Source organism: Canis lupus, chromosome 20, assembly GCF_003254725.2.
Source record: "Canis lupus dingo isolate Sandy chromosome 20, ASM325472v2, whole genome shotgun sequence".
NCBI lineage: Eukaryota > Metazoa > Chordata > Mammalia > Carnivora > Canidae > Canis > Canis lupus.
Window position 1 is genome coordinate 32455818 of NC_064262.1, and position 15540 is coordinate 32471357.

The following is a 15540-nucleotide window of genomic DNA, read 5'->3' on the forward strand; positions in this document are numbered from 1 at the left end:
GACTGTAAAGGACAGTTGATTCATAACTAACAGTGACTCATAATTCTCCACAAAATCATTATTCAACAACATTTATCATATGCTACTATGTATCATACCTTGTTCTAGAAATGGGAGAAACAGCTGTCAACAAATGGAACATGCTGGATTTGTTACTGATAATTTGAGGACTGGGAGGTAGCCCTTTTTTTTTTTAACCTTAGAGAATCAGGAAACTGTAGAAAAGGACATATTCTTTCTCCTGAACTATGATTTATTGTCAAGTAAATCACGTGACTACCATACTTCCAACATAACTCCCCACCCTCCCCAGAGCTACATGTCCTTCTCCTATAGGATTCACCCACGATCTATCCTGTGTTAGGGCTACTCTCTTCCACAAGCCTGTGAACTCTGGCTGTGAAGGAAGGCTACGTACGTCCCAATCTGGGTAAAAGCCCACAGCCACATGGAAATATTTTTTTCTCTCCTGGAGCACTGGCCCTTGCCTCTTGGCCTGGCTAACTTTTCTACTTATCCTTAGATCTTCGTATAACCATCAACTCTTCTGGAAGCCTTCCTCCGCCTTCAGATCTGGAGCATCTGCACCCCTACCCTCATCCCCAAGTTGCCGGGAGATGGCTACTCTGCCACAGCCTTCACCTGTCAATCTCTCTGCAGAAGTGCCTTGGTGTGGGGGTAAGGGCCAGGCTTCCCTTAATGCTGGATTTGTAGCACCTGACAAAGAGCAGGCACTCAATAAATATTTAATGAAGCAAGGACTACGAGTTCAATACATGTTCAATGGATATGGACACTCTCTCCCATAAGAACATGAAATCCACAAAAAGAAAAGCATCTGCTCTCTATTTCTTCCAATATTGGCTGACACATGGGGGGAAACTACACACTCAGGAAATGCTGATAAACAAGCCCCAGGCAGGAAATGCAAAACGATGCCTTCAGATCCATCCTGTGCTTCCCATGGAGCTCTGACTTCTCCCCTCAGAATGTACCAGCTGCATCCACCGTGTGTAGCCTTGGAGCTCCTAGATCCCCGACCCACAGTAACTGCAGAGAACAGAGTCCTCCAGCCCAGCAACTGGGCTCCAGATCCCCTATCTACGCAGAGGCCTGCAAAGTGGACTTGGCTCTACCACCTCTCCAAAGCACCCTGCCCTTGATCTGAGTATAATCCCCACCCCATCCGTCCTCCCTCCTCTATCCTGGAGCCCACTACTACCTGACCTACTCTTAGGGTTCCGGGGTTTCAGGACTAGAAGAGGGCCCACCTACTCCCTGTCCACTCACCACCCCCCTGATCTTGTTTGACAGGTCAGGACCGAGGCTCGCAGAAGGGAAATGCTGCTGGGACCAGGATCCAAGCCTTCTTACCTTTCTGGTCTGCATGGACACTAAAAACCACCTTATTCTGAGGGGGTTTGAGGTTTGCAATGGGAAGATGGCTTCTGAGGCTTATAAATGATAGAAGCACCTTGTTTTTTGTTTTTTTAAATATTTTATTTATTTATTTATTTATTTATTTATTTATTTATTTATTTATTTATTCATGAGAGACACAGAGAGAGAGAGAGAGAGGGGGGGGAGGCAAAGACACAGGCAGAGGGAGAAGCAGGCTCCATACAGGGAGCCCGACGTGGGACTCGATCTCCTGGGTCTCCAGGATCACGCCCTGGGCTGAGGGTGGCGCTAAACCGCTGAGCCACCCAGGTTGCCCGAAGCACCTTGTTAATAAGATGAATAAAGTAAGGTATGCAGGGGGGTGGGGTATGTGCCTATGACTGGGAGACACCTGTTCTCCCTGTACAAAAGCTGGCCCTCAGTTAAACTTGGTAATACAAATGGACACCTCATAACTCCTCCACAGGGCACCAAGGACCTCTATTTCTTTGGTCATCTGGAGAACACCAGGAAAAGAAAGAAAAGATCAGAAATCTCAGGCTGGAGACTCAGAGAGAGTGGAAGTAGCTATGGATACCCTGAAGCTCCTAGTCACTCATCCCCTGGGACCTGGGGTGGCATCACAGTCCCCCTCCAACTAGATATCAACCTCAGAGCAAGAGGCAGGAAAAGTGGCCTTGGTGACGTCAGCCACATGACACAAAATTCAAGTCCTGAAGTAGAGTAGGATGGTGACCATAGACCACTTGGAAAAAGATAAGAGGTGGAGACATTATCCATGTAAAAGGGGGAAGTGGCCCTGCTTAAAGAAGTGTCCCATGTTGGAAGTATGCAGAGTGCCCTTAGGAACCACAGGCCATGAGTTTTCGGGAAGCCCGGAGAGGTCCTCCTGGCTTTCTGGGATGGAGCTGGTGCAGAGGAGGCTGCCTGGGCTTCCCTTTCCTGAGGCTGCTAGTGAGTCAGCCCAAAGGCAAGACAATTCTGACATTTCATTCAACCGGGCAATAAATCAGCATCTCTCTGATTTCATTGTTTCATTACTGGACTGTGTCCTCTAAATAGTAGCAGCTTCTTGAGCATTTGTGCTCAGTGAGTCTCTGGCAGCATTCTTACACATCTGCCCACATCTGCTTTGGAGTCCTGACTGTCTGCCATGTGGTTGGGGGCGGGGATGGGGAGAAAGATCAAGAATAGCAGCAAATGAGGGGGTACAGTAGAAAGAAATATAAGGGTTGGATAATCTTCCAGGGGCAAAAGCAGCATTTTAATTGGAAAGCATTCAGATACTGTACACTTGTACAGTCATACGAATGTACAACCCTAGGCAAGGCCTTTACTCTCAGGCTAGCTCTCATCTATAAAATGAAAGGGTTAACCTTGATACACCTGCTCTAAAATCTCTTCTAGCTCCGACCCCAGGTAATTCAGTGTCCTCCTAGTTCAAGCTCCCTAAGAGCAGGGAGCACAACCTCCAGGCACTTGCACCCCCAACACCCAGGTGTGCACCCAGCACATGGAATAGGTGTAGCAGAGAGTGAAGGTCTACAGAGAGAATGGTGTCATCATGTGTGCACTATGCCTCGATGCTTGCCCTCAGGAACACGTGAGCAGACACTCTCAGGAAATAAATAGACAAACCAACAAATGAGGCTACGTTAGGGCATATTTGGTAACAGTCAATCCAGATGGCTCACCATCTGACAATTTGGGGAACAATCAAGCGAAGCATAGTAACTGAAAGCCATGAGAGATGTTACTCTGGAAGAATTTAAGCTGTCCTGGGAGCCCCAGTCTTGTGATGCCTTTTCTCCTATATGAACCAAAAAACAATGGGGTGAAGAATGAAAGCCTTTTAATAACTTAGTGATCAATTTTGTCACTTAGAGTAACTGTGCGTTTGAATTAAACTTTCCTTCACTTGGTTGCATTTTAGAAAGGCATTCTTCTCACCTCTGCAGGTACTTCCACTAGAAGACAGGAGGTACATTCTACAGCAAGGCTTCTCAGCAAGCACCTGGGGACTTTGTTAACAAACTCAGATCCTGATCCCTAGGTTTGGGATGGGGCCTGAATTCAGCACTTCTGACAAACTCCTAGTGATGCCAATGCTGTGGGTCAGAGGACCACACTGTGAATACCAAGGCCCAAGGGCTGTAGTTTTCAAACTTGGCTGCATATTGGAATCTCTTGGAGAGCTTTACAAACTAGGAGCCCCACCAGTAGAGATTTTGATTTAATTGGCATGAGTGCAGCCTAAGCATCAGGATTTTTTAAAGTTCTCTGGGTGAGTCTATTACACGAAAAATTTGATACCTGACAAGCAATCTTTTATTTCCCTCTCTCTGAAAAAGGAATAGAAGTGCCTCCCCCTAATTATTTCAAAAGCTGTGTTTTGAGGACCTGAAATGTAACATGTAAACAATCTATTCTCTTAGCAAGGAAATCAGCTTATTAAAAATATCCACAGTTCCACTAAGACTCTAAGCGTGGCTCAGCTTTAACAAATCAGTCCAGTTCTTCATTACTGGTTCAGTTCTACAACAGTTTCAGTGGTCTCTTCAAGGCCACACCAGCGTATACTGAATATTTAATCATTCATCCTTCTAACAATGGGCTTAGTTTATTGATGCTAGCTTTGTGTGTAACCAGCACTGTTCCCAACTCAGTCCCCTGACTGATCCAGGAAAGGTTTGGAAGAGAACTAGCACTTCCTTAGGCTTTGCACTGAGTGGGTCTCCGGTAGCAACTGGGAAGACACAAAAAAGACCCTTTTTAACCACTTGGTACAAAGTAATTCCCAGAAAATACAAAACAGAGCCAAAAAAAATCCAAATCAGATTATGGTATAAATTATTGTGGATTATTTACTTTCTGTTCTGTCAGGGAAGATAATAAAGACAAGACTCTAAGTACCTAGACCCAGTAACTTCTCTTTCATATTCTCCTGTGCAAATATCACCAACATTTTAGAAGCAATTATTTTCCTCTCACACTCTTCCAGTATATTACAATCAGGTTAAGTATGAGGAAGTGAATAATGCCCTGTAACAAACACACACACGTCCCTGTTTGGAAATAGTTTCTCCCGCACGTCGTCTCCAGCAAGGAACAATGCCTTTTTAGTCACACAACCATAATCCCGAGATCCCTTTGCTTACCAGTGTAGTTTGCAGAATAGTTGTTTGGATCTAAAAACTTCTTCACCAGCTCACAATTAGACAAGATATGATTTGTGGTGATGACGTTGAGATAGTTCTGAAGACCTTTCTGCCTCTCAGCTATGAATTCACGATCCATGTTACCAATCAGTTTTTTGGGGGGAAGAGGTAGACTGAGGCCCGCAATCTTTAATTCAAAGAGAAGAAGCATTACACTCATGTCATCCTCAAATGAGACCTGAGCCTCCACGTTTCATAAAGATGCAACCTAATTTCAGTGCTATGATAAAAAATGCGAAGAACTACAACTCAGAACTGATAAAATGCTATATTCACCAGAGCAACTTTCAAAGTTAATTTTTTTTTGTTTTAAAGATTTTATTTATTTATTCATGAGAGATAAAGAAAGGCAGAGACATAGACAGAGGGAGAAGCAGACTCCCAGGACCCGGGGATCAAGCCCTGGGCCAAAAGCAGATGCTTAACTACTGAGCCACCCAGGTGCCTCAAACTTAATGTTTTAAAAAGACGCTTTTCTTTCTATCAAACTTATACGTGAAAATAATTTCAAGAGTCAAATAGTCTTTTTTTTTGTTAGTAGTCCCATGACACTCCTCCCCAAGCAACCCTGCCAACAGATAACCTAGCCATTCCCCGCTACCCAGACACAGCCACATCCAATTCTCTCAGCCAATCTTTTGGGCTGAGGGCTGAATTGATTTGCATTTTTAGGTATTATCTATTAATTTCCCATTATGGATTAAGTTCTCTTTCACAATCCTTTTTTTTTTTTTAAAGATTTTATTTATTTATTCATGAGAGACACAGAGAAAGAGAAGCAGAGACATAGGTAGAGGGAGAAGCAGGCTCTATGCAGGAACTTGATCCCAGATCCCAGGATCATGCCTTGAACCAAAGGCAGACGCTCACCCGCTGAGCCACCCACAATCCTGATTTCACCTCACACACAACCTATTCCTAATGCCACCAATATAGTTATAATTTTATTTAGTGCAATATTCCCATTTACATTAGGTGATACTAACCACTAAGCCAGAAAGCCATGCACAATTCCTTTATATCTACTGGTCTTGTTTGTTTGTTTTAGCTTTCTCTTCAACTCCAAACTCTCCATCTAAGCATTTTCTCAAAATATTCAGGAACAAAGATGCATCAATTGCATCTTCTTGAGAAGCATCTGTTCCAAGCAGGACTGGTAGTCCCTATGCCGGCTGTGAAGGTGGCATCCTGAGACATCATCCTAGGGATGCTTTTGCTTCTCTTCTGCTGAACCCCATTTCTATATCCATACTTCCCTTTTTTGTAGAAGAATCCCTGATTTTTGGTGGGGTTATCCTCCATCAGCTTTCTAAAAAGGGAGCCGAGGAGGTCAATTTTCGAAAAGTTGCATGTGTAAATGTCTTTATTCTACCCTCACACTTGAGTGATAGAGAATCTTGATGTGGAATTCTAAATTGGAAATATTTGTTCTTCAGAATTTTAAAGAACTGCTTTATTGTCTTCTAGCTTCCAGTGCTGCTGTTGGCAGTAGATTCTTGCTTCCGTTTTTGTTTTGTGGTTTTTGCCTCCCCCCCCCCCCCCCCCCCCCCGCCCCCGGAAGCTTTTGGGTCTTCTTGACCTGTTTGTGAATTCCGTATGCCTTTTTGCAGGTCTATTTTCACCTTCACCTTCTGTGCTGAGTACTCAGCCCTTTCTATCCGGAAACCAATATCCTTATGTTCTTTGGTGCTTTCTTACATGAGAAATGCCCTTTGCTTTCTTTTTCTAGAACTCTTATTCCAGTGTCGGCCTTCTGGAATGGTCCTCCATTTTCTCTTTTCTCTCCTAGTTTCCACCTTTGTTAAACAATTTTTTTTCCTACTGAAAACTTTTTCTGGGATATTTCCTTTATCTTTCAGCTCTTCTAAAGAGTTTTCATTTCCACTAATATCTTTTTTTTTTAAGATTTTATTTATTTATTCATGAGAGACACAGAGAGACAGGCAGACATAGGTAGAGGGAGAAGCAGGCTCTTGGCAGGGAGCCTGATGCAGGACTTGATCCCAGGACCCCAGGATCACACCCGAGCCAAAGGCAGATGCTCAATCACGGAGCCACCCAGGTGTAACTTCTTTTTATTTCTGAGTACTTTTCTTTTCTTCAAAAGCATCCAGAATGTAATGCAATTTATCTGAGATTATGAAAGATAATTTTTCTAAAGTGCCTGAAATGTTCCCCTTCCTGTATATATTGTTTCCTGAAGGTTCTTTTTTTTTTTTTTTCCTGTTTGTTTTCATTGTTATCTCTCATGTTAAAAGTACTCCTTAGAAATCTGGTGATCCTGGGCTGTCTGCTCATATTGGAGAGCGGACAACAAAAGCTGGCTGAGGGGCACTCGATGAGTGGTTAGGGCTTATCTGTTGTGGCTTTTATTTTAGCACAGGACCACACTCAGCTGGTTCCTTGGGAAAACCTGTGACCTCAGTGTCTTCGGCCCTTTCCTCAGATCCCTCTCCCCCCCCCCCCCCCCACATCTTCCAGTCTCCTGCCTGGAGGGTCTAGGTCCGACTATCAATATTCTGGGAGCTAAAAGGAAGGAGGTTTGCAGAAGGGAGCAAAGTCAGGGGTTATGTATTACATAATACATAACAGATGTATCATGTAATTATTTTCAACTGTGCCTGCATTCCCCAATCCAAAGACTGTTCTACCCTCTCTGGAGAATAAACTTCCAATTCTCTGCTGGAGGGAGAAGTACAGGACTAACTTGCTAGATGGGTGAAGACCTGGGGACGTGACCACTTCTTCAACATACTCTCAACTCCTGATTTCAGCTTGGCCTTGCCCCATATGGGAGGCAGCACCTGTGCTAAACCTTTTGGAGATTCTGTGGTGTAAATTGGGACCCAATGGGGTTATCCTCTCCCCTTCCCAGGTCAGAATTCTGCCTAACAGATTAACTCTCATCCACTGGATTTTCAGCTTCAAAGGTTTTGTTGTGATTTTATCCTTTCCTATTCTACTTGTCCTTGAGGGTGCGTTTGTGCGCGTGCGTGTGGGTATCAATTTACTGTTGTTTTAGAGTGGCTTTAAGTGGAAGGAAAAGTAAATGCAGGTGCTCAATCTATCATTTTCTAGATCACTTACAAATTTATGAGTCTATTTTTAAAATTTAAAAAACAAAGCATCAGATTCATATCTTAATGAGAAAAATCACTTCCAAAGAGCAGTTGTATTCTACACGTGTGCTTGGATTAGAGCAGTCCAAGTGACATGCATATTGATTGAGGGGAAGGTCTAAAGAGAAAGGCATCTTCAATTCAGACAAGAATGTAATCTAAGCTACCCATGTGGGCAAACCTAACTTAGCCTGTTTCATTCTGTATTTTTCAAACAACAGTGAAGACCTTGAACTCAATATTGGACAAGATGAAAAGGTTGGCTGACAATCCTAAATTGCCTATTTCTCCAACATAATTATGAAAAAGTATCAGAGCATACTTAGAATGAATTTTCTATCATGGCATAATTCACTGCCAGATAAGACATATAAATTTCAGGTCATTTTCCTCATTCATACAATTGGATAGCAGCTTCTTTATTGACTAAATAAAAAGCATACTTAAGAAGAAAGCAGATCACTCGGCTAGTACACATCCAAGTGAATCACTTTATTATTATTATTATTATTATTATTATTATTATTTTGTTCCAGAGCATTGAGTAATATACAATAATCAAAGGTACTACTAAAAACACAACTGGTATTTCTTTTTAAAATTCTTCTATTAAGTTGCAGAATATAATATCATCTATGTGTGTGTGTGTTTAAGCCCATGCATATGATTATATGTTCTCAAAAAAAGTCTAAAAGGACTCAAACTATCTCCTCAAGAACAGCTAACACTGGGAGTGTGTTAGCCAACAAATTTTTTCTATACTATGAAATGTTTACATTTCTCATTTACTACTTTTTTCAATTAAAAAAAAACAACTCTCGCTTATGAAACTGAACATATATACAGCACGGAGTCTTAAAAATTACCATGAACTTGGGGTGCCTGGGTGGTTCAGTCAGTTAAGTGTCTGACTTCAGCTCAGGTCATACTCTCAGAGTCCTGGGATCCAGCCTCACACCAGGCTCTGTGCTCAACAATGAGTCTGCTTATCCCTTTCCCTCTGCCCCTCCTTCCCCACTTATGTGCTTGGGCGCACTCTCTCTCTCTCTCTCTCTCTCTCTCTCAAATAAATAAATAAATAAATAAATAAATAAATAAATAAATAAATAAAATCTTTTTAAAAAAAGTGTCCAACTCTTGGAGCTCAGGTTGTGATCTTAAGGTTGAGATTGAGCTCCGCATCTGGCTCTGTGCTCAGTGCAGTCTGCTTGAGATTCTCTTTCCCTCTCCCTCTGTCCCTCCCCCTAATGCTCTGTCTCTCTAAAATAAATAAAATAAAAAATAAAAACTATATACATGTATATATAAAAATATACATATACATATATATATAATTGCCATGAACCAGTATCAGCCCATTTGCCTGCACTACCCAACAGGAGACCCAGCTGAATCCCACATGACTCAGAATGGAGAGTTGTACAGGACATCATCAGATTCAAACCCCAAGAGAACTATTTTTAATTCATGGTAGGGATATGAAAATGAGACTAATAAGGTATTCATTCTGAACTTTGTGGCCTCCAAGCTTCCATCAATCTATTTGTTCAAGCTTCATTTCACTTTAGGAAAATACATTGATCTGCCCAGACATCCCATCAACTCTTCCAAATCATCAGGTGAAACCAAGTGTTCTTTGCCAACAGCTGCAATTAGAGTGCCCCTGCTATGCCAGTCTGCTAGACAGATTAGAGGTTTTTTCCTGCTCTGCCTTAAGATCTCACAATAAATATTTCCACAAGTATTAGAAGTATATAATGTGTGTGTTATTTTAAAATCTTGCCTTTTAAAAAAAGATTAGCATTCAAGAGACACTTTCTCTTTCTGCTTTCTCCCAAAAATTCTAAAATGTTTGACAATTATAGAATATAAAATTTAGAAGTCCAATGACTCATTAGAAGGGAGGGAAGAGAATACTAGCCCAGAGAGCAATCAAGTCACTATGCCAATGATTTTCAAACACCTCCACATTGATGGCTTCAAGCCATGACACCTCACCATCCCATTTTCAATAGCTTTCCTTTTTAATGTGCCCTATGGATTCCCTTCTTGAGTTCCCTGTATATGAGGAAAGAGAAAGCCAGTAGAGAAGTCCCCAAAGACCCATCCATAACACCTGCAGAGTAACAAAGCGAAGGGGAAATGATTGCCAAAGTGAGGTCTAGAGCCCACAATCTGACCCACGCTAGTAGAAGCCTCCAAATTACATAACAAACTATACTGCAGCTTCAAGAAAACTAGCTTCTGTTTGGAGGAGGAATCTTCAAACTCTAAATCTGTTAATCTCTCATTTTCATTATCAGATCTCAGTGGTCTGCAAATTGCCTTCAACTATATTTCAGTAAGTATTCTAGGGAGTTCTGAGCTCTCAACAGACCCTTTATTTGTCCCAATACCCCTCAGTGTACAGTAGAGTCTCTCCTATGTCAACAGTGGGCAATAAAATTCAAATCACAAAGCATCCAATGCTATAACAGAACTGAGAAGTCATCTGGTTCAATCCCTTGTTTGATGGGGAAAGTGAGGATGGAGAGGGAAAATAAATGACTCCCTGCTGTAAGGGCCAGAGTCTGGGATCCTTCCCAACCCGAGCATTCCCAGCCCAGTTCCCATCATTTTAGCTCCTGCTCTTTTGCTGTTTGTGGTCTCCCTACATGGTTACTAATTTGATGTTGCCTTTAAAATAAAGTAGGGATTCAGGACACCTGGGTGGCTCAGTCGGTTGGGCAGCTGCCTCTTGGTTTCAGCTCAGGTCACAATCTCAGGGTCATGGGATCAAGCCCTGTATCAGGCTCCCAGATCAGCAGGTAGTCTGCTTCTCCCCCTCTCTCCACCCCTTCTCTTCCCTGCTCACATGCTCACACACTCTCTCTTTCTCTCTCTTCAATCAATCAATCAATCAATCTTGGCAAATTAAATAAAAAATAAAGCTTTAAAATAAGGTAGTGATTCTTCTTTACTGTTACCACAAAATATGCTCACTATAGTAACTTGGGAAAATGCACCATTTTTTCCTATTTCTTTGTTTATATAGCTTACATGTGCTTGTTTATAGAGAACTTGGAAAGTACAAAACAGTATAAAGAACCAGAAAAAAAAAACATAACTCATAATCCTGCCACCTGGAGATCACCATTGTTAACAGTTTGGCATATTTCCCTCCAATCTTTTTTTCTAAACAATTCATGTAATTATATTATATTATATTGCATGTATAATTTTACATCCTGCTTTTTTTTTTTCACTTTGTCATCTTTCCTATTGGAGTCAGACAACTTCGCATATGTGTATTATATTTCTCTTTCTTCAGCAGGAACTCATTTATCCATCAGAACGGTAATCAGACACTAAAAATCATGGTCACAGTTTTATTCTGTGGTTTTTAGAGTCTTTTTGGTCTGTTTTATGGAGGTTGTTTTGAAATTATTTTCTTGCCAAAAAGCTGTATGTACTTTCTTCTGTTTGTTTACTTGGATTTAGAAAAACCTCCCACTGAAATGATGTCTGGCCATATCCTGCCCAGCATATGCCAACATCAATACACATGGATATTTGCATTTGAAATAAAATGCACACTGAAAGTGCCTATTTTTAAAGGGAAAATTACACTGAAGCAAAAATAAAATCCTATTATATTAAAAAGGTCGTAAATGAATAGTCACAGAAATCCAAACTTTCATTCCCTAAGCAAGAACAAACAGCAGATAAAATCCTCTTCCCCCACTCCCCCATTCCCCACCTGTTCTTGGGGGCTGGGCCTAGACATTTTCAATTTCAGAAATCTTCCTCCCATGAGTCTTACTCAGTCCTGGCTGAATGACACTATATGAAGATTGCTGGGCAAAAGTTCACCTGTGCATCAAGGTGAAAACACATACTAGGCTCAATGCTAACTCCCAAAGGCTCACACCGTTGTGGAAATGCTGCATGAGAATATCTAGAGAGATCTGTGGAGAAAATCCACTGCTGGAGTAAACCACACATCGGTGCCTTATCTACAATGTCATCACAGACCCAGCTTCTAAGTGGAAAAAATATGCTGTAAAAATCCAAAAATGAAACCAATTAAATCCATCAATGAAGAGAGTTTGATCTCTGCCAGTATTTTACCCAGAAATTTAAATTTGTCATACTATAATTAACATTTAAAAAAACAGTATTTATCAAATGCATGATTATCTGTCAATTACATAAAGGTCTGCAGACACTCAGGCCAATTCTATTAGAGAGAAAGTGAGGCATTCATGTTTTTAGCAGGATTGTAAAGAATGTTAAAGTTTGGACTCTACCTATGCTATTTTCCAAAGTCTGATCAATAACCATGGCCTTTTGAAGGAAAGAAGCATTTTGCTCCCTCCCAGTCAGCAGTCCTTCTGACTTCTGTGGACAGGATCAGAGGTCACTCAGAGTAAGTAAGAAGTGACAGCTAGGGCAGCCCGGGTGGCTCCGCGGTTTAGCACTGCCTTCAGCCCAGGGCCTGATCCTGGAGTCCCGGGATCAAGTCCCACATCAGGCTCCCTGCATGGAGCCTGCTTCTCCCTCTGCCGCCTCTCTCTGTGTCTCTCATGAATAAATAAATAAAATCTTTAAAAAAAAAAAAAAAAAGAAGAAGAAGAAGAAGAAGAAGAAGTGATAGCTAGCTCACCAATGAAGAGGGAGCAGTGCTTCACTTCCTGGCTGAACTGGTCATAAGCCAAGTGCTCTGGCTCAGGTTTTATGTTACCAATCAAATCTGAGATATGCTCACTCTCTCTGTGTCTGTCATGAATAAATAAATAAAATCTTTAAAAAAAAATCTGCGATATGACCCAAGCCCGGTGGTCTGCAGTTACCCATGGCACTTGAAGACTGACATGTGGAATGGAGATGTGGGTGCTATTGCCAATACTTACTGTGGTGCTAAAGCCCCTCTAGGACCCTTCACTCATTACCACCACAGCTGTTTCCAGAAAAAGACTCTACAGCTCATTCTTCTTTCCTTTATGGCCACCAAGTTAGGAACATTTAAATCAAAGGGATTTAGATGTATTTAAGAGAAAAAAGGTTACACTGAAAAAGGCTGTCTCTAGTTACTGCTGAGTACTGATCTGCAATGCTGCATATGAGAGTCTGAGATAGTCCCAGCTCTAAGTGAATGACTCCAACAATCCAGCTAGTCATTCCTCTGTGCAAGGAGATGATACACAGCATCCCATGCCCATGGTAAGGATGCAGTCTCGCACAAAGGTACTCACTTGCAAGGTGACTATTATAAATTACATGTTTGTTCTCAAAAGTTTACTCTTAGAGCCATGCATTATCTATTTAAAGTATAAGTCTATCTCCTCCGCCAGGGAAATTTGCTAATATTTTGTCTTGATACTGCCATTTCCAACCCGTTTCTGAGACACCCAAGCAATGACTGTGTGTCATTGGTATTTTCAAATATTTACCTGCAAGCTGTTGTTCAACAAATCAAAGTCACTGTATCTCCTAACAATCTGTAAGACAAGAGAGTGGTGTTTTCATTCGGCAAAGACCATCTCTTTCTTGTACTAAAGGTAGTGGGTATACCTGGTGCTTAACTTGCTTAACTGGACAGACCCAGAAAACAAACCTAGCAGTGTCCAGAGTTCGCTGGGCCATGGGAAACTGGTTAATGCCAGCCAAACACATAAGATGCCAACAGGTAAGAGAGAAAGATGATATATTTGTTTTCAGGGTGAATAGCCCTTTAAATACCTTTCTCATTAACCAGGCACCTGGAAAGATGAATTAATGATTTACCTCCAAAAAGTTTTACTGAACATGAAATCAAATTAAAAGGAAGTGGACAGCTGTGAAGCCATTTGATCCTTGCCCTGGATAAAACTTTTCCCAGTTGAGAGCCCACCATTCAAGAGACAGGACTGTAACTGCAGGCAGAGAGGCCATACCTCTCCTGGATTCCCCGTGTTTTCCCTCTTGGCAGACAGTCCACTTTCCATTGTCTATACATTCTTTCTGAGTTATGTTGATGTCACTGATTAGGCCAGAGTCAAATTCCACTAGCTCTTCAGGCTCTGGGCAAGGAAATTATTTTGCTTTTGAATGGTTTGACTTCAACCTTTATTGATGAATCTCAAATGTTAGTGAGTAGAATTGCCCACCAATCATCTCAGACTCTGCCCTCAGAGAATCTCCTACCAGTAGGTCCACGGTGGGGCTTAAGAGTCTACATTTTTGTTAAATATCCCAGGGATCCTAATGCATTATATCTGGAAGACTACACCAAGGATTGATTTTTCTGGTAGGACAATGGCTGTTGCCCTGCTTGCCAACTACACATCAAAGAGTTAAATAAGGCCATCCCTCATAAGTGCAAAGGAGAAAAGGCAGCACAGCGGTTAATCATAGAGAATATACAAACTCCAACTCTGGTCTGTCACTGACTGGAGTGTGACCATGGCCTACTTACTTACCCCTTGAATGTAAAATGAGGAGGTATAATCATGTAGAATGGTTTTTAAATGTGCCTGAACCAGTGCCTAACAACAAATGCTCACTAGATATTAAATAGTGTAACTATTCAAACAAAAAGCTGTTTGAAATTTCAGGCAAAGACCAAGGGAAGGTGATTGTAATTACAGAGGCAAGAAAGAAATGGCCCCTGTAGAGAAGTCAGCTACCCTCTGCAAGTCAACTAACATAGTTAGGACCTCTGGATCTGAGTTGGAAGTTTTTTCTCTCTGAGGCCCCCTCTAAGCCTGTAAGGTGACCCTCACCTACAGTCAGGGGGGAAACTAGCACTACTAGCATTTGCCCATGAGTGGACTGAGGAGTCCATGAAATGCAGAGCATCCAAGCTGTACGATGTCCAGGGTACCATCTCGCCTTTCTACCTGATGGACTTAACTCTAACCACCCCCACCTACACCATGGCTGCAGGGGAGGAGGTATGAATTACTAAGAACAAAACAAGTAATCTGCCTACTATCTATCTATCCTAGTCTGGGTCAAACTAGAGAATACATTCCTCAATACTCTCTGTGGCAACATCATACACAAATTAAACCAGATAAATGGGAGCAGAAAAACCTCTGCTAATAGACATTGTAAAGCTGAAGGTTTATTTATTTATTTATTTATTTAAGCTGAAGGTTTATACCTAAAAGTAAAAGGATTCATATTTATGCATGTTTTGGTTTTTCCACATTTTTGGACGCCCCAAGTCAGGCTTTTGTTTAAATGCTTAAACATTTTTCTAGTGACAAAAAAAAAAAGCTTACCTGCCAGCTGTTTTCTACAGAAATTCCTCTTTGCACCCGAATTATATACTCCTAAAAAAGAGGAAAGAGAGAGCCTCAGTTATAAGACACCCACATCGGGGGCACCTGGGTGGTTCAGTGGTTGAGCATCTGCCTTTGGCTTGGGTCATGATCTCGAGGTCCTGGGATCAAGTTCTGCGTCGGGCTCCCCAGAGGGAGAAGCAGGCTCCATGCAGGGAGCCCGATATGGGACTTGATCCAGGGACTCCAGGATCACACCCTGAGCCGAAGGCAGATGCCCAACCACTGAGCCACCCAGGCGTCTCATGAATAAATAAAATCTTAAAAAAAAAAAAAAAAAAAACACCCAAATCAGAGAATCAAAACTAAGTGAAAATATCAGATAAAGTAGACTTCAGAGCAAAGAAAATTACTAGAGAAAGATAGTGCATCAAGATAAAACAGTACTCTACCAGCAAGACATAGCAATCTTAAATGTGTATGTACCAAACACCAGAGCTATAAAATATGGGAAGCAAAAACTGATGGACCTGAACGAAGAAACTGGGGAACCCA

At 41.6% G+C, this 15540-nt stretch overlaps 1 protein-coding gene across 36 annotated transcripts in view; it reads right to left on the bottom strand.

Moving 5' to 3' along the window:
* The window catches only part of PXK (PX domain containing serine/threonine kinase like), a 134356-nt gene that overhangs the window by 91030 nt on the left and 27786 nt on the right, over window positions 1–15540 (bottom strand). For 29 of the 36 annotated variants that reach the window (XR_007404136.1, XR_003140634.3, XR_003140632.3 and 26 more), the window contains exons 2-4: window positions 14986–15036; window positions 13171–13218; window positions 4560–4746 (exon numbers count right to left, since the gene is read on the bottom strand). Coding sequence is in view for 28 of the 36 variants with exons in the window: in XM_025456353.3 (XP_025312138.1) it covers window positions 4560–4746; window positions 13171–13218; window positions 14986–15036 (286 nt within the window). In the remaining 8 variants the exon portion in view is untranslated. The remainder of the gene's footprint in view (window positions 1–4559; window positions 4747–13170; window positions 13219–14985; window positions 15037–15540) is intronic. The other 7 variants (XM_025456347.3, XM_025456346.3, XM_025456350.3 and 4 more) reach the window with 2 other exon arrangements.